This window comes from Eulemur rufifrons, chromosome 20, assembly GCF_041146395.1.
Source record: "Eulemur rufifrons isolate Redbay chromosome 20, OSU_ERuf_1, whole genome shotgun sequence".
Classification (NCBI taxonomy): domain Eukaryota; kingdom Metazoa; phylum Chordata; class Mammalia; order Primates; family Lemuridae; genus Eulemur; species Eulemur rufifrons.
In genome coordinates this window covers 51879572-51896362 of record NC_091002.1, presented here as the reverse complement: position 1 = coordinate 51896362, position 16791 = coordinate 51879572, and the positions used below count along the sequence as shown (strand labels likewise).

Genomic DNA, 16791 nt, shown 5'->3' with positions numbered 1-16791 from the left:
CGCGGGTGTCGCTGGGACGCGGCGCGCAGGGGCCGCCGGGACGCGCCTCCGCCTCCGCCCCGGCGTCCGGGCCGCGTCCCGTCAGGCGCCGCGCGGGGTCAGCGGGGCTGTAGCGCGGCGGCTCCAGCGGCTCCGGGGCCGCGGCGGGCGCAGGTAGGCCGGAGGCTGTGCGGCGGGGACGGGCCCGAGCGGTGGCCAGGGCCAGGGGAGGCGCGCGGGTCTCCCTGCGAGCCTGGAGCGCGGCGGCCGCGGCGTGGGCCGTCGGAGTTGGGCCGCCGGTCCAGGATCCTGCCGCGGGAGCCTGTCCCGGCCGCCGGCCGCCGCCACCAGACCCGGGGCCGCCCCTCGTGCCACTGCCCTTTGCAGGGGAGGGGGGACGGGGAAGCGTTGCCGAGGCGCGCGCCGGCTGCTTGCCGCTCCGGGGCGGGGCGCGGGGCCGAGCGGCGGCGGCTGTGCTGCCCAGCCCGCTGCGGCGAGCGCGCTCTGCGTCCGCGCGTGCGGGCGGGGAAGGAGAAGCCTCGGAGGGCGGGGCCGGGTGGGCCCGTGAGCTCCCTGTAGTCGCCCGGCGAGGTAGTGCCTGCTGGAGCGGGCCCAGAACTGACTGATACTCTGAAAGATCGCAGCCGTTGATTTGAGCTGAATGACTTGGCGTGGCCAATCTGGGAGAAGTTATGGAGGCAGAGCTGAGAATTCTCACAGTGAGAGGGTGGAAAGGGACAAGGAGTCAGGAATGGCCCCAGGCTCTAGTTCTGGGCGGGTCAGCGGGACGGACTGACGGGGGAAGCCAGCGGGAGGTGGGTGCGTGTTGGACTGCACGGTGACATCTTTTGGGGTGCTCGGGACAGGATGTACACGCTGCTGTCGGGCCTGTACAAGTACATGTTCCAGAAGGACGAGTACTGCATCCTGATCCTCGGCCTGGACAATGCCGGGAAGACGGTAGGTGCCAGGGCCCCTCCGCTGTCCGGCCGTGACCTTTGGGTTTTACACTGTGGGCTGCATGTTCACTGCCCACACAGGACCCAGACTCCTCCTGAGACCACAGTGGAGCAAGGCATTGCTCTGTTTTGCTTGTGTTTTTGTTTTTAAAGGAATAGGCCTAAGAAAGGCTACTTGGGGGGCAGACTTGGAAAGCTAGTCCTTACCTTGTGTGTATCTCTCCCTCTCTCCTCAGACCTTCCTGGAGCAGTCGAAAACCCGGTTTAACAAGAACTACAAGGGGATGAGTCTGTCCAAAATTACCACCACCGTGGGTCTAAACAGTAAGGGGGTGCTTTAGAGCTGCGGGTTTGGGGCCCTGAAGATGCTGTGATGGCCACAGCCCAGCTGGCCAGTGGCCAGAGCTCTGTCTGCCGGCTCTCTGCCCAAGCCTCCTTTGAGCAGCACCAGGGGGGTTGGCTCCATCCCCTGGGAGAGCCGGGACCTGGCGTGTCGAGGACTGAGATCACGAGCCCTGCCTGTTCTCTTCCCAGTCGGCACTGTGGACGTGGGAAAGGCTCGCCTCATGTTCTGGGACTTAGGGGGGCAGGAAGAGCTGCAGTCTTTGTGGGACAAGGTAAGCCAGGTACCAGGTACCCTGCCTGGGGGCACCGCCTGCATCCCCCAGCCCACTGGTGCCATTTCTCTCCGGGTGGTGCCCCTGGCCTCTTGCTCCTCAGCAGCTTCCTTTACCCACTTTGTTCCTGAGGTTTTTCTCCCCAGTCCTGTCCCAGGTTCCTGAACCACTACTCCCTGTTTTGTCCCTGCCAAACCTACAGCTGGAGTCACCCCGACAGCAGCAGCAGGGGAGTTTTGCGTAATGGAGTACCCCAAGCCATCCCGAGATGGGGCCAGTTGGGATTCCAAGGAAAGAACCGTTGCACACCAGGGTGATTAGGTCAAGGCATTGCTTAAGGGAACTAACTTAAAAAGGGGGACAGCGAGGGAAGGGTGTTTCACCTCCGTGTGTCCGCAGCGATGGGCTCAGAGTGTGCAGTTTATGGGAGTGTTTAAGGAATTTGGTTCGGGGCTGGGGCCAGTTTCTTTCAACGTTTTGGGTAACAAGTTAAACACTTTTATGAGGGCCTGGGAATGTTTAAACCCCTGGCTTGGGTTTCACCCTACAGGGGAAAATGTGTAGCTGGTGAGGTCACAGAGCAGTCAGGGTAATCTATGTTTCCCAGTTAGGCCAAGAAAAACAGTGTGGGGACCCTGAGGACCTTCCACTTCCCTAAACGTGAGGACATACTTGCTTCCTTTCAGCTCAGCGAGCTTGCTGATCACCGCAGGCCACAGGCAGAAGTGGCCAAGATCAGGCGTGGGGAAGGCACCAAGCCTGCGTCCTCTGCAATGGGTTCTCTCTCTGTTTCAGCTTAGCACCCGTTTTTCCGTGGCGGCTTCTTCCCCCTCACAGGGAGGACATGTTCAGAGCTGGACAGCAACTGTCCCCTCGTTGATAAAGGCTTTGGGTGTTGCTGAGCTCCCAGCGTAGCACCCCTCTCCCCACAGACCCCCAGGCTTGAGTCTGTCTCCATCTCAGCCTCTGCCAGGCCCTGGGTCTAGCACTGAGCAGGACAGACCGGCCCTTTCCCTCACCTGGCGCAGCCCAGGGCTGGGGACACAGAGGCTCTGGCTGCCCTGTTGCTTGCCAGTTGCTCTGCGTTTACAGCTGGGTGCCTGATTCACATTTTGGTCTCAAGCACCCTGGCCTGGATCCCACCAGGGTCCACGCCCACCCTGACTTCTAGCCAAGAGGGCTGTTTTCTCCCACGGCCAGAAGGTCTTTGACAAGTCTTCTGGCCACTTGAGTCCAACAGGACAAGCCAAGTCAGGGGCTGCTTGTTCAAATGTCCAATGTATGTGGGTCGTGACAAAGATGATGCTCTTGTCATAGACCAGAGTCTCAGGCACGGACACAGAGACGGTTTGGGATACAGGATGCCCTTGGAGATCAGTACCGGGAAGGCAGCAGCGGGGCCGGAGAGAGGTCAGCTCGGTAGCAGGGCTGGGGCCGGGGCTGGCCCAGCAGAGGCACTGCAGGAGTCAGAACGAAGCTGTCCACTGGGCGCAGTACGTGCCGCCGGGCAACAAGGCCACGGTGGGGCCACAAGTGCCTGCACTGGCCACAACCCACCCGTGCACTGCTTGGATCCACACCTGTGTTGGGACATGGTTCCTGCAGGGTTCTGGTGGCCTCTCACGGGGGGAAACTGGAGGAGGGAAATTAAAGGGGAGACTCTGTCCCCTCCTCGCAGATAGTCTTGGGGCGGTATCCATCCTTGTCCCCCCACACTTCGCTACCACTTTTGCTGGGCTGTGACCTCTTCGAGGCCTGAGCCCTTCTCTGGGCACCATCTTGGTGGGGCCGGCTGCTCCCGGGTTCTCTGCTGTGTGACGGTGGGCCTGCCTCCTGCCCACTGGGGTCTCCTTGGATGGGGGGGCGTGATTCAGCAGGTCTGAGCATGTGCTGCATTGGTGGCCGGGAGCCCCGCCCTGCCAAGCTCAGCGTTGAGTACGGGCAGCAGAGTCCCCTGAGGGTCACCGGGAGGGGCAGGAGGGGACGCTGCATCCTGTGGGGAGCCCAGTGCCACGGAAGAGTCTCGGGCTGGGAGAGTGGGTCTTGCTCTGGGGCCTGGACCCCAGCAGCGCTGCTCCACAGGGCGCAGCTGCCACCGAGCCCTGGGTCAGCACGTGCCAGGACGGCAGCCCACGGGTCCCGTGCGGGGACGTGAGGCTCCTGGGCTGCTGTGGCATCACCGGCTTGCTGGCTGGCACCTTGTGCTTGGGGAGCTCCCATTGCCCTGGGGAGACAGACTCAGACCCAGGGTCCCTCTGATCTTGAGGGACAATCCCCCATCGGGCTCAGCCACACTGCTGCTCTCAGCCGGGGCGTCTGGTAATGGCTCCAGCCATGGTGGGTGACGCCTGCCCACCAGGCTTTTGTTTGTCATCCAGTGCCACGTCACTGTGGGGCCACCCTATCGCTTTGTTTCCAGGGGACACTCTGGTGGGCTTTGGAAGGATCAAGGCCTCCCTTCCCGAGTCCACTGTTTGCAGCCACCCCAGGCCTTTTGGTGCCCACAGGCCTGGACACACGCCAGCCGTGGGCCACAGCTTCCCACGCGAGCAGGACCGGGCACGCTGCCTGGCATTCTGTCTACAGGGAGGATGTCCCCTGGCCTCTGGCCTGTCCCCACCCATCTGCTGGCCCACATGGGAGCCAAGAGCCACGCTTGGACCTTTCCCTCTTTCCACCAGTTGTGCAGTGTCCCCCACGTGACACAGATGTGGCAGCCCCTGGTCTGGGGCCTCCTGGTCCTGCTCCCACCTCACTGTGGCCGCTGCTGGGTGGCCCACGGTGTGCCCAGTAGGTGTGACGGGCACCTCTGTTTGGTGCCATTGTCAGGTGCCTGTCTGTCGGGGCCCAGGTGCACGCGAAGTGCTCAGGAGCCGCAGGAGGTTGGTCCCGGGGGGCTTGCTGTAGACCCCACGGGGCTGCCCTTCCCACCATGGAGGCCAGCACCACAGGGCCTGCCAGCTGGTGACTTCGGTGCCAGGCCTGTTCTAGCCAGAGAAGTTCCTGTGTGGGGGACTTGCTGCCTGCAGAGCCCAGGACACCTGGCACTGGGCTTCTGTCACCACCGGGACGCGCAGGTGCAGAAGGTTGTCCGATACTGGGGCGGGGTGCCCGGTGCACCTGCTCGTCACACCCCGAGGGCGTCTCTCATCTTGGGGGTGTGTCCCCACACAGTGACCACCGGGTCGCCCTGCGCAGTGTTGTGTTCCGGGTCTCTGGGTGCCCACGCCCGGGTGGGAGAGCTGGCTGAGCCCTGGGAGGTGACCAGCGTGTGCTGTTGTGTGGTCCACGTGGACACAGATGGTTTCCCATGTTCTTTTCTGATTGGGACAGGAAAGCACTGGCCCCGTCCTGGGCTCAGACTCGCGCCCGAGGCCACCTGGGTCTGTGCTCTGTCGTGCCCAGTCTGGTGGGCGCCACTGCAGGCCCATTGCTGTCTGTGAGCCCAGGACTGACTGGGTCCCTCCTACAGGGGTCTGAGCTGGGCAGTGCTGGCCCTATCCAGGCAGAGAGAGCTTGCTTCACAGGGGGCACTGGTGCCACTCCTCAGGGGCACCTGTCAGGCTTGCCGTCCATGTGGCTGCACCGCCTGGCACCAGGTGCCAGCGTGAGGTCTAACTAGGGCACTATTCCCTCCCATGGGAATGCAGCTGTGGTCTGGGGTCCCCCAGCCCCAAGCCCTGTGTTTCCGTGGCCACCGCCAGGCCCAGGGTCACATGCAGGTTCTCAGGAGCAGTGTGGGGAGGGGGCCGGGGGAGGCTGACCACGCCTGCCAGGGCCAGCAGACCTTTCCCACGGGGGTCTGGGGGCACCTCCACCCCCAGACCTCATCCAGTTGGGTGGCTGAGTCCCTGCTGCCCTCTGCCTTCCTCTTCCTCTTGTGGGCCCCTCACAGCGGCTGTGACATGGGGACCTGGCCGTGCTGGCCCCTGGCAGGGTGGCAGCAGCAGCCCCAGCTCCCACCACTTCCTTCTAGTACTACGCAGAGTGCCACGGCGTCATCTATGTCATCGACTCCACCGACGAGGAGAGGTTGGTGGAATCTAAGCAAGCCTTTGGTGAGTGGCCTGGCAGCTCGCGGGCGGGCGGGCGGGAGGGAGCCCAGGGCTGTGTGGGTGGTGGGGAGGCGCCGGGGGAGGGGTCGGGCCGGGTTTGGACCTCCCGCCACCCTGGAGCTGGCCTGGGCGAAGGTGCCCCTGCTGATGACATGCTGCCTCGTGTACGAGGGGGCAGGTGGGGTGCTGGGTGCCAGGTGCTGCCTCTGCCTCCTCCCCAGAGAAGGTGGTGACAAGTGAGGCACTGTGTGGTGTCCCTGTCCTGGTGCTGGCCAACAAGCAGGATGTGGAGGTGAGCCCCCAGCCTGCCCTGCCGCAGGCTCGCACGCCTCAGCCCAAGCCCCGGTCTGCCCAGGGCACGCTGCCCTCCAGGCCTGTGCTTTCCCTGCCCCCACTAGGGCAGACCTGTGCCCCCCAGAGGCCCTCCCACCTGCTCCCCTCCCTCCTGGGGCCTCTTCCTGTCCTGCGGGACACCCTCCCCTGCTGGAGGGTGGCTGTGCCCTGTCCCGGGGTGTGTTGCCAGGCTGTGGGCAGACCCAGCTGGAAGCTCTGAGCTCAGGAGTGCCGCTGTGGCTCCCTGGGTGGGCATCAGCCTTAACCCTGACCTCTCTGCTACCTTTGCCCTGGCATCCATGCCAACCCCACTTGCCAGAACCTGGGGGCCTCTTGATGCCCCACGGGTGATGCTGGCCTCCCCGAGTCCCTGTCCTCTTGGAGGGACTCTAGACAGAAGCAGCCCAGGGTCTGGGTTCAGCCTCCCCCACCATCCCTGCTGGCAGGAGGGCGTTTGGTACGGGGCGGAGGTCTTCCCCTGGAGGAGACGGGAGGGCGGAGACGCTGTTAGGGCTGGGCAGGTCATCATGAGCAGAAACCACCGTGATGGCAGGTGCCACTGCTTCCCAGCCCTGCCTCCCGCCCACCGTGGGGACCACCGGACCTGCCCCTCCACCACCAGGGCCTCGGCCCTCAGCACGCCACCTTGGAGGGAGCTCACCCTGAGGGCCTGGCGGGGGGTGGGGGGGGCGGGGGCGGTCCCGTGATGCCAGTTTCCTGAGCCGCTGCCTGGTGGGAGCTGCATGTGGACGTCTGGTCGTCCCCAGGCACCATCAGCCGCGTGTGGACTCGGCTGAGCTCAGGGTCCCGGTCCCCGTGGCTTCCATGTGGGAAATCCTGGAGCCCTGGTCGAGCTCTGCCCACGCCATTTCCGGGGGTGAAGAGCCAACGCCCTGAGAGCCCCAAGTCGCAGGCGGGATGGGGGTCCTGGCCTCCCCCCAGACTTGCCTTCTCTCTCCGTTGCCCCCCAGACTTGCCTCTCGATCCCTGACATCAAGACGGCCTTCAGCGACTGCACCTGCAAGATCGGCCGGAGGGACTGCCTGACCCAGGCCTGCTCCGCCCTCACGGGGTGAGTGGCTTCGTCCTCGGGGCCTTGGGGGCGCGGCAGCCCCGCCTCACACCTCTGTCTTCACAGCAAAGGGGTGCGCGAGGGCATCGAGTGGATGGTGAAGTGCGTCGTGCGGAACGTCCACCGGCCACCACGGCAGAGGGACATCACGTAGGTGCTGCCAGTGAGCTGTCAGGGACAGCTCACCCCCTTTTGCTGGAGGAGTGGCCTTCCTGCTGGCCCCTGTGCCACGGACCCTGGGGTTGGGTTTGCTTTGCTTTGTGATTCTTCATTTGCTTTTTGTTTCTGTAAGACAAACTTTCCTCTGAGTCCGGAGAGGTGCGGGCGTCCAGGGCCTCTGCAGGGGGTCTGGCAGCAGCTCCCAGCGCCGCTCCGTCCAGCTCGCCTGCGGAGGAGGCCGGTGTGTCCAGTGCTCACTGGGCTCTGCCCCCGTGACCCTGGAGGTGGTCTGGCCTTGACGAAGACTTGGCCTACGTCCCCAAAGGCCAGGTGGGGCCCTGGGTTCTGTCACAGCCTCGGAACAGGGCCGAGGAGACCTGCCTAGGAAGACAGATCCGCTCCCACGCGCACTGGCGACATCGCCGCATTTTAGTCCCCTGGGGAGGGGCAGCTGAGGTGGAAGAGCAGGGGGCTGATGCTCTACGTGCCCCCACAGGTTGGGGGGGCCCAGAGCCCTCCCCCAGCCAGGCGTAGCTGCGGCCAGCTGAGGCGCTGCCCTGGCTCTACTGGGCCAAGGCCTGGGCGGCAGGTGGCAGGGTCTGCCTGGGGCCCAGGTCAGTGGTGTTGCTGGGCCTGTGTTCCTTGGTGGGGGGGGTCCCTGGAGGTGCCTAACTGCCCCCCACCCCTCGTGCTGGGGACAAGGCATCTAGACTATCCTTTCCGGGATCCTCAGAGCCCTCCCCACCCCAGGAGCAGGAAGCACCCATGGGCCTGGCCATGTGGCCGTGGGCTGGCTGGGTCTTGTGCACAGAATAAAGACGGTCTGACCTGCTCCCGTCCGTCCCTTTCTCCAGGTGGCCCAGAGCTGTCTGGGCACAGTGACACGGCACTGGGCCCCCAGTGGGCTGGTGGGCAGGTGGAGGAAGCTCCCAGGCAGGGCTGGAGCTGTGGCCTGTAGGGCACACCCTTCCCACGAATGTGGGAAATGGCCTGGCCCCAGCCCCTGTCAGAGGGTCAGGTCATGCCAGACTGCTCCCTGGGGGGCCTGGGAGGAGTTGCTGGGAAGGGGCCCAAGGGGGTGGGGGCGGTGCCTGTGACTCAGCAGCAGTGTGCGCTGAGGGCCCCCAGCCTCAGAGGGGAGGGACCTGGCGGCGGGGACGGTTCCTGGGCCCCCAGGTTGCCCTGGCTGTCTGGAGGCAGAAAGGAAAGGCCTCACTTCCCAGAAAGCATGTGGGATGCGGCGGCGGAGGTCTGGCACGTCCCCTCTGGGAATTCCCCTGGCACGGGGAGGGGATGAGGCCTGTATGAGCCGGCCGGGTGTTTCCTGGGCACTCCCTGGCCCTGCCACTCTCCACGCCGTCCCAACCACAGAGGGTGGAACTGGGGGTGTCACTGAACTTCAGAGGCCCCCCACCACGTGCCACAGCCAGCAGGGGCCTCCCTGCCCTAGCCGCAGGGACCATCTGCAAGGGCCCTCGGTGGGGTGGGGGTGTCCCGAGTCTGAGGTAGGGGCCTGTGGGTGGCAAGAAGCCTGAGACTGGAGCGGGGCTTCTTGCCCAGGGGTCCCCCCACCCTCGGAGTGGGCGCGCGATGCGGGCACAGCCAATGTTACGGAACAGCTTTATAAAAAATACTTCTAAGAAGCTTCCTTTAAAAACATAGAAAGCTGCCTTAGGGGCGACACCGGCACAGACGCGGGGCCTGGCTGTAGGATAAATAAGGGGGCGAGGGCGGCGCTCAGCGCGCAGGGAGGAAGCGGGCGCGGACACTTCGCTCCAGCCCCGGCAGCCGGGCCGCCCGCAGCGCCTGCAGCAGCCGCGCCAGCAGCGCCCCGGCCGCTCCACGCAGCTCCGTGAGCCGCCGCCGCAGCTTCTCCTGCAGGGCTGCGCGGTCGCCCCTCGGCGGCGACGGGTCCCATCCCGCCGGGCCCTCGAGGGCCTGCTGCAGCCGCTGCAGCCTCTTGGAGGAGATGTCCTGGAAAACCACGAAGTCGATGACAGCGCGCTCGCACTCCTCAGTCCCTGCAGGAGGGTCAGGGCGAGCGGGGTCGGTCATTTAGCCCACAGGCACTGGCGGGGAGTCCTGGGGAGTTCCCAGAAAACAAGAAATCCCTGTGCACTAAGCGAGCAAAATGTAGCTACCTGGAGAGGACAGTCCAAGCGGGGATAAATCAGTGAGCAGGTGCAGGATGTCAGGACCGGAGCTCCCAGCCAGGGTGGCCCGGGCAAAGGCCCTGGGGCAGGAGAAGCTGGGCTGGGGCCGGCAGGGCCACCGTGAGGAGTGAGGAGCCACAGTGGGACTGGTCCCGCATGACCTGACACTAAGAGGTTAGCCCCTCTGCCTAAGCCTACAAAACTTTATACTCTCTGGACCTCAGTTTCCCAGCGTCAGAGGAAGTAGCCACCTTCCTCCGAGGCTGCTGGGAGGATGCGCTGAAGCCACTTCCCCAGGGATCCCCGGGAGAGGCTTGTCCCTGGCCTGGATCCTAACCCTCAGCCACCCTGAAAGGGCTAAACTGGGGAACCCTGAACCCCGCAAAGCTAACGCAGGCCCTTGCCAGAGACTACCAGGAATGCTCCTTGCTCTAGGGCTGGGAGGGGGCACAGGTGGACCTCACCAGCCCCCTTGGTCTTGCGACTCACCTGGCTCACCGGGCCCCTCCCCGCCGCGCGGGAAGCCAGTGCAGTTGGTGCACAGGGCGTCGTGGGAGGGGGAGCCCGGCACGTTGAGGGCCAGACCCAGGGCTGTGCAGTTGCGGTGGGGCTGGCAGTGCTCTGAGCTGGAGCTGCTGGCAGAGAAGGTGCCTGGGGGACACGGCTGGCACTGTGTGTTCTGGCCGGGGGTACCTGGTGGGGGCGGAGGGAGGTAGGACAGGATCAGGGAAGCTGGGGTGTCCTTGTTCATGGCTCAAGTCTGGGACCAGCATCTCGACCCTCCCAACGCACGCCTCGCGACACCGCTCCTCCTCTAGGCTCCCGTCCTCCCCGCGGCGCCCCCTCCGGACACCCAGCACACACCCAGAGCGGTCACGCCGGCGCCGGGCGGACACGGCGCGTGCTCCAGGCAGAAGCCAGCGTGCGCGAAATAGCCGGGGCGGCAGCGGCAGGCGCGGTTGTGGGTGGCGCCGCACGGCCGCGCCTCCTCCTCGCGCTCCCCGCAGAGGACGTTGCAGTAGCGGCAGCGCTCCAGGTAGTTCCAGAACTGCGTGTAGTGGCGTGGCGGGCATGCGCCGCACGTCGTGGGGCTGTCCCGGCGGCACGGCTGCTGCACGAAGGTGCCTGGGGGGCACTGGGCGCACGCCAGCCACTCTCGCGTCTCCACGTCGCGCCACGGGTAGGTGGGTGTATCCGCCGCCCCGCGCACAGCCAGCGCCAGCAGCAGGGAGGGCAGTGCCCACGGGGGACACGGCAGGGACAGGCCCAGTCTCTCGTGCACCCTCATGGTCTTCGCTGAAGCGGGGAGAGTGAGGCTCAGCGCGAACACGGGGATACGGCCAGCCCACCAACGCGCCGCCTCCCCGACCCCCAGCCTTCCCGGAGACGGGCCCCGAGTCCCGAAGCGCAACCGAGCAAGCGCACCCGAGCGCGGGCCGCTCCCGCCCTACCTGCCTCCGCCTCGCGCACTCCAGCTCCAGCCGCCCGCCGGGCAGCAGTTGTATACGGGCGGGCGGGGCGGGCCAGCCTTGCCACGCCCCCGCGGGAACCCCTCCCCTCCCGGGAGCCCCCTCCCTCCCTGGCGCCACCTCTCCCCAGGTCTCAGTCCAGGGGCAGTTCTGTGAGGGGCCTCAGCAGTCTGGGAACCGCCCTCCGCAGCACCAGGGGCAGCTCCGGACCCAAAGACCAGGGTATGGCAGCCCAGCGTGGAAGTGGGGGAGCCCAGAGCTACACTGCAGTCGTGAGGGCCCCGGGGAGCCCATGGAAAGAGCATACAGGGCACTGTTCTCGCAGGGCAGGGTGGGAAGGGGACCCGCGGGCAACCCCCATCCCTCCCTGCACCCCCAAACCCCACCACCAAGCCCAAGCCATACAGACGCTGTCCAGGGCACCGCCACAGCTTTATTAGAGAGCCCTGTCCTTTAATTAAAAGAGAGCACATGTCCACGTGGGCTCCCCTCCTTCCTGGTTGGGGGCTCAGCTGAGAGGCCCCTGGGGCGCCACTCATCAGCCAGAGCTGGGGAAAATCCTGGGGAAGCACCTTCGACAGCCAGGGATGAACCACGGGCCCCGTCTGAGGCCTGCACTGGGCCTGGCGGCCGGGCACTAGGCCCTGTTGGGGGGGCTCAGCCACGCGAGAGCTGGACACACAAATGCCACGTCAGGGGTGACCCAAGGGTCTCCACGAGGAGGGTTCACTGGGGCTCTGGCCAGAAGACCTGCGTGATGTTCTGCTTCCTGCAGGCGGCATGGCAGGCTGGGCATGTCCTAGAGGCCTGTGGAAACACCCAGGCTGCCAACATGCCTGCCAAGCACCACCGCCAGGCTGAGGGCCTGCCCAGCCCCCCGAGCCCACCCCGGGGACGACATCCAGCAGGGAGTACTGGGGGCCAGGCGCCAACCTGGAGGTGCCGCCACCAGCAGGCCTGGCAGCGGTGGAAGTCACAGGAGGGGCACTCGAAGAGCATGGCGTCCTCTGCCCCGCAGCCCTGGCACACGAAGCCTGCCTCGAGGGGCCCACTGTGAGTACCCGCAGCCCTGGCACACGAAGCCTGCCTCGAGGGGCCCACTGTGAGTACCCGCAGCCCTGCCGCTGGGTGCTGCCCCTCCCAAGAGACTCACCTGGCTCAGACTGCGCGTGCCTGTGGAGCCGGCTGGGCCCTGCGGCCGCACTGTCCAGCCCCGAGCCCTCGGCTGGCTTCTGTCTAAGAAAGGACAAGATCTTGCTCTGGGTCTTCCTGGGTTTCTCCAATTGTTCGGGGTCTGGAGACAGAGAAGTGAGTCCAGGGGGTGCCTGGTGCTTCTCTGCCACCCACCCCCCAGGGCTGCATGGGATGGGGGTGTCAGAAGCATCTGGGCACACCCCCTACCTGGCCGGGGAGGCCCCTGGCTGAGCTCAGGAGGCACAGTGGAGCTCTCCTCCTGGGGTCCCACCGGCTCCGGGTCTGTGCCCAGGCAGGGCAGGCTGGTCAGGTCTGTGCACGTCTGCAGGAAGCGCTGCTTGTGGTGGGGACGCACGAACAGGCGAAACCCTGGGGGGAGCTTCACTCAGACCCAGGACAGCACCCCACACTCTCCGCTCTCCCCAGCACCGCCCCATCCCGCCCACTGCCCCGGTGTCACTTGCTGTGCAGCAGGGGGAAGTCCTCGGGCCTTGCTGTGGTCAGGGCAGCCAGCACAGCCAGCACCTTGTCCAGGTCGTCATCCTGTTTGTAGGCTTTCAGCGCTGTCAGGAGCTGGTGGCAGCCTGCGGACCCCAGGGCCCTGCGGGCATCTGCCAGGTAGGCGCTCGCGGCGGGCCGGCCCCTGGATCCCACTCGTGGGCAGGTGCCACAGTCTCCTGGTGAAACCGGGAAGCAGCGTCAGGGGGCCAGGGACCCTGAGAGTTCCACACCCCCACCCCCACCTCCTCCCAGGAGGGCCCTTTACATTGCTCAAGTGCAGCCCCCACCAGGCCTCCCCACAGGGGTCCGCAGCCCCAATGGTGGCCCTGGTTCAAAGACGCTCTGCAGCCAAACTGAAGGCTGAGCCTCCTCAGGGACTGAGGGCCCCACCTAGGGTCTGCAGGCCCCACGGGACGCAGGAGCCAGGCACCTGTGCTGAGCGGCCCGGTGGACAGGTGGGGCCCACCCTGGTTCAGGTGCTCTCTGGGATCCAGTTGCCTGGCCACAGCCTTGGACAGGGTCAGCCTGGGGCCAGGCTCCCTCCTTCCTGAAGAACAAAAAACACAAGGAGACACACAGCTGGTTCCTGACGATCTGGAAGGTTCCCTGGGGAGGAAGCAGGTCTGGCTGGGGGAGACCAGGCCTCACAAGCCCCCCAGCCAGGGAGGGAGCACCCTGACACACGTGCACACCTCGGGCACCCAGGGAAACCGAAGCACAGCAGCCCAACCCTGCCGCCCTCTTTGGGGGACCTTCTGCTGGGCTGTTCACTAGGAGGCCTGTGGCAGGCGCTCCCACCTCTGGAGGTGCCAGGTTCAACTCCAGATAGGGACAGAAGTAGGGAGGAGGGGGACAGGAGTCTACCGGTCTAAGGCCCTGGCCTGTGCATGACTCCCCAGGTGAAAGTGTCTCCTGGGAGGCCTGGGCCTGGGCTGTGCACGGTGGGGACAACGGGCAGGGCTGTGCAGGGGGGCAGGGACAGGGCTGTGCACAGTGGGACGACGGGCAGGGCTGTGCACAGTGGGGATGATGGGCAGGGCTGTGCAGGGGGCAGGGGCAGGGCTGTGCACAGTGGGGATGATGGGCAGGGCTGTGCAGGGGGCAGGGACAGGGCTGTGCACAGTGGGATGACGGGCAGGGCTGTGCACAGTGGGGATGATGGGCAGGGCTGTGCAGGGGGCAGGGACAGGGCTGTGCACAGTGGGATGACGGGCAGGGCTGTGCACAGTGGGGATGATGGGCAGGGCTGTGCAGGGGGCAGAGACAGGGCTGTGCACAGTGGGACGACGGGCAGGGCTGTGCAGGGGGCAGAGACAGGGCTGTGCACAGTGGGACGACGGGCAGGGCTGTGCAGGGGGCAGAGACAGGGCTGTGCACAGTGGGACGACGGGCAGGGCTGTGCAGGGGGCAGAGACAGGGCTGTGCACAGTGGGGATGATGGGCAGGGCTGTGCAGGGGGCAGGGACAGGGCTGTGCACAGTGGGATGACAGGCAGGGCTGTGCAGGGGGCAGAGACAGGGCTGTGCACAGTGGGATGACAGGCAGGGCTGTGCAGGGGGCAGGGACAGGGCTGTGCACAGTGGGATGACAGGCAGGGCTGTGCAGGGGGCAGAGACAGGGCTGTGCACAGTGGGGATGACGGGCAGGGCTGTGCAGGGGGCAGGGACAGGGCTGTGCACAGTGGGATGACGGGCAGGGCTGTGCACAGTGGGATGAGGGGCAGGGCTGTGCAGGGGGCAGGGGCAGGGCTGTGCAGGGGGCAGGGGCAGGGCTGTGCAGAGGGTAGGGCTGTGCACAGTAGGGCAGGGACAGGGCTCTCCCGAAGTGATACTGCCTCACCATGGCCCTGATCAGCCCCGGGTGCCACCTGCCTTCTGGGTCTGAGTCTGAGGGTCCCGCTAGCAGCCCCCCTTACCGCTGACGTCCAGGGCTGGCTGTGCCCGCTGCTCTCGGGAAGGGCTACGCTCGGGCTGGTAGCTGCAGCCTTGGCCCATCAGCTGGACGCACAGTTCCTTGAACTGCTGCTTGTGGTGGGGCCGCACAAACTTGTAGAAGCCTGTCAGGGAGGGGGTGTCTGGGCCTGTGGGCTGGGGGCTCTGAGGACCATGGGCCACCCGCCTGATGCCTTCTCTAGGGAACGGGGACAACCTGGGGCCCTGGTGGCCCGCCTGGCTCTCCCAGCAGGCCCCCACCCCACAGCCGTGGTACTGTCCCCGGGGGGCACCCTCTGTGGGCCGCGGCACCTTGGAGCAGGCTGTGCTTCTTGGGGTCCTCGGCAAAGAGGGGGCCGAGGCAGGCTGCCAGAGCTGCAAAGTCGTCAGAGCCCTTGTAGTCCTGCAGCGCCTGGGTGAAGGTGTCAAAGCTGGCCTGGCTCAGCACCTGCTTCACGGCCACCATGAAGCGCCTGGCTCTGCCCACCTGCGCGCCAGCCACTGGCTCCTCCTGCTGGACACAGGCCCGAGGCTGCCGTCAGTGCCAGCCTCATCCGCCCAGCCTCATCCGCCCCGGCCTCATCCGCCCCAGCCCGGGCTGCAGAGCTGTGCCGGCCTTCCCCGGCACGTCTGCGGTTCCCCGGGGCCATGGGTTGCCATGGGGCGGCTACTGGAGAAGCCCCAGTGATGGGGTGGGGCTGGGCCCGACCCGCCTGGGGTCACACAGAAGGTGGTCTGCAGAGGCCAGCAGGGAACCCACACGACTTCAGGGTAAGGTGGCATGTCTGCTCTCCACACCCCTTGAGAGCAGCGAGTGAGCAAAGACTAGGTTTGTTCTCCCGCAAGCTGGGAGCTCCCGTGGGGCCCTCTCTCTGCTCCTCCCTCAGGACCCCTGCCCCAAAGCGGGTGGGCGGATGCTTGGAGGACAAGAGCTCACAGTGAGGGACTCCTCAGCACACAGCACGCCACTTCTGCACACCCCAAAGACCGACAGAGACAGTCCAGGAACCCCCAGCCCTGCCCCCGTGTGGCCCTTGGCAGGCCCAGGCCCCTCAGCAGCCAGCCCACTTCCTGACAGGACCGGCCCTCCTGGGCACCGCCTGGTTTTTCCCAGAAGGCAAGGGACATGGACAATGGATGCCACACACGGGGCTTTCCAGCAGGCAAGGGCTTCCTGCCTCAGGTGTCACTCGGACGCTGTTATCTGAGGTGGGAACGGCTGCACCTCCCCACGTGGGGCAGGTCAGCGTCCACTCTCGAGTGAGAATGGGCCAGGCCCAGCACTGCCCAGGGCTGCAGGCCCCAAACCAAACATGCCCAAGGCTGGGCCCGGCCCGGCCAGGAAGGCAGCGGGCTCTTAAGACCCACACAAGGACCGCAAATGTTGAGCCCTTGGACCACGTCCACTCCATCGAAGCCTGGAAACCAGCTCCTGGGGGTGGCCTCCCTGGGTCCGGTCCGGCCCACGCCCCTGCCTGGGTGGGGGCCACAGTCCATAGGCGCCAAGAGCCAGGTCCCCACAGGCGTCTGCGGCAGCCAGCACAGGCTGAGGGCGGCTCACGTACCGGGAGGCTGAGCAGCCTGACTTTCCTCCTCCCTCCTCTCTGCGCATCTGCCAGCCTCTTGTCACAACGGGTGGGCAGCGCGGAGCCACCATGTGCCTGCGGAGGACACAGCTGTGGTCCCAGTCCACACCTTTGGGGGCCTCGAAGCCCCTGTGACATCCACCTGGTCCAGGGGAAGATGGCACCTGGGCCCCAAGGCGCCCTGACCAGCAGCCTGGACGGAGGTCCCAGGTGGGGGGGTCAGAGAGTAAAGCCCCTGGGGGACAGTGCTGTGATTCGTCCCCTTTCCAAGTTATGCCACCTGCCCCTGGAAGAGCAGGTTCAGGGAGGACAGTTTCACGATAACTGAGCGGACAGATGGGGACAGAGGCGCCTACTGTCAGCACCGGGGGCTCACTCCAGGGGTCCACAGAACAGAAGGGGGGCTGAGGGATGGCTCCCAGCAGAAGGCAGGGAGAGCTTCAGGGCAGGCCTCGAAAATTACGGGCTTCTGGGAAAAGGCCCCAGGGGGCAACGAACCTGGGGTCCCACGCACAGCCCAGGCCTGGAGAAAGGGTGGCCTCAGGCACAGAAGGTGTCGGGGGGGGGGGGGGGCCCTAGACCTTGAGTGGACTGGGCCAAGTTGACCTGAAAGAGCACTGCGGGGGCACGAGCTGAGGGCCTGGGTGCACCGCCTGGGAACCAGCAGCCTGGGGGCAGGGGTCAGAGCCGGGTGGGGCAGAGGGCACGCAGGACAGCCGGGCAGTGCTGGAATCCCCGTCTGCCCAGAAGGGGGTTTACAGGGGTGAGTGGGGCAGTGCCTGA

General features: G+C 66.0%; 3 protein-coding genes across 5 annotated transcripts in view; 1 reads left to right on the top strand and 2 right to left on the bottom strand.

Annotated features, from left to right (window-relative positions):
* Positions 1 to 32: 32 nt before the first annotated feature.
* Positions 33 to 8006, top strand: ARFRP1 (ARF related protein 1). Of its 2 annotated transcripts, none has more exons than XM_069496632.1 (8): positions 33 to 153; positions 846 to 939; positions 1175 to 1262; positions 1473 to 1555; positions 5532 to 5613; positions 5832 to 5902; positions 6915 to 7015; positions 7082 to 8006. In XM_069496632.1, the coding sequence occupies exons 2-8, from the start codon at positions 847 to 849 to the stop codon at positions 7167 to 7169; spliced, it is 606 nt and encodes a 201-aa protein (XP_069352733.1). In that variant the 5' UTR covers positions 33 to 153; position 846; the 3' UTR covers positions 7170 to 8006. The 2 variants fall into 2 exon arrangements, with proteins under 2 accessions (XP_069352733.1, XP_069352732.1); XM_069496631.1 differs by lacking the exon at positions 33 to 153 and having other exon boundaries at positions 178 to 939; positions 7082 to 7165; positions 7308 to 8006.
* Positions 8007 to 8865: 859 nt separating this feature from the next.
* On the bottom strand, positions 8866 to 10615 carry TNFRSF6B (TNF receptor superfamily member 6b). The gene is made up of 3 exons (XM_069495596.1): positions 10192 to 10615; positions 9826 to 10020; positions 8866 to 9195 (listed from the first exon to the last, which is right to left on the bottom strand). The coding sequence occupies exons 1-3, from the start codon at positions 10613 to 10615 to the stop codon at positions 8912 to 8914; spliced, it is 903 nt and encodes a 300-aa protein (XP_069351697.1). The 3' UTR covers positions 8866 to 8911.
* A 935-nt stretch (positions 10616 to 11550) lies between these two features.
* The window catches only part of RTEL1 (regulator of telomere elongation helicase 1), a 33662-nt gene continuing 28421 nt past the window's right edge, over positions 11551 to 16791 (bottom strand). Inside the window, exons 27-34 of one of the 2 annotated variants that reach the window (XM_069495594.1) lie at positions 15988 to 16083; positions 14735 to 14933; positions 14407 to 14547; positions 12922 to 13038; positions 12455 to 12667; positions 12198 to 12359; positions 11950 to 12090; positions 11551 to 11603 (exon numbers count right to left, since the gene is read on the bottom strand). In XM_069495594.1, coding sequence (XP_069351695.1) covers positions 11596 to 11603; positions 11950 to 12090; positions 12198 to 12359; positions 12455 to 12667; positions 12922 to 13038; positions 14407 to 14547; positions 14735 to 14933; positions 15988 to 16083 — 1077 coding nt within the window. In that variant the 3' untranslated portion in view covers positions 11551 to 11595. Of the gene's footprint in view, positions 11604 to 11949; positions 12091 to 12197; positions 12360 to 12380; positions 12668 to 12921; positions 13039 to 14406; positions 14548 to 14734; positions 14937 to 15987; positions 16084 to 16791 lie in introns of those variants that run through there. The other variant, XM_069495595.1, reaches the window with a different exon arrangement.

What these genes read in the sequence shown, in the direction of transcription:
- ARFRP1 (XM_069496631.1), top strand. Translation starts at nt 847, where the DNA reads ATGTACACGCTGCTGTCGGGCCTGTACAAGTACATGTTCCAGAAGGAC. An exon ending in TGGACAATGCCGGGAAGACG is followed by an intron (nt 940 to 1,174) that starts GTAGGTGCCAGG and finishes CTCTCTCCTCAG; the next exon opens with ACCTTCCTGGAGCAGTCGAA. An exon ending in GCCTGCTCCGCCCTCACGGG is followed by an intron (nt 7,016 to 7,081) that starts GTGAGTGGCTTC and finishes CTGTCTTCACAG; the next exon opens with CAAAGGGGTGCGCGAGGGCA.
- TNFRSF6B (XM_069495596.1), bottom strand. Translation starts at nt 10,615, where the DNA reads ATGAGGGTGCACGAGAGACTGGGCCTGTCCCTGCCGTGTCCCCCGTGG. An exon ending in CGCCGGCGTGACCGCTCTGG is followed by an intron (nt 10,021 to 10,191) that starts GTGTGTGCTGGG and finishes CGCCCCCACCAG; the next exon opens with GTACCCCCGGCCAGAACACA. An exon ending in GCGCGGCGGGGAGGGGCCCG is followed by an intron (nt 9,196 to 9,825) that starts GTGAGCCAGGTG and finishes ACCCTCCTGCAG; the next exon opens with GGACTGAGGAGTGCGAGCGC.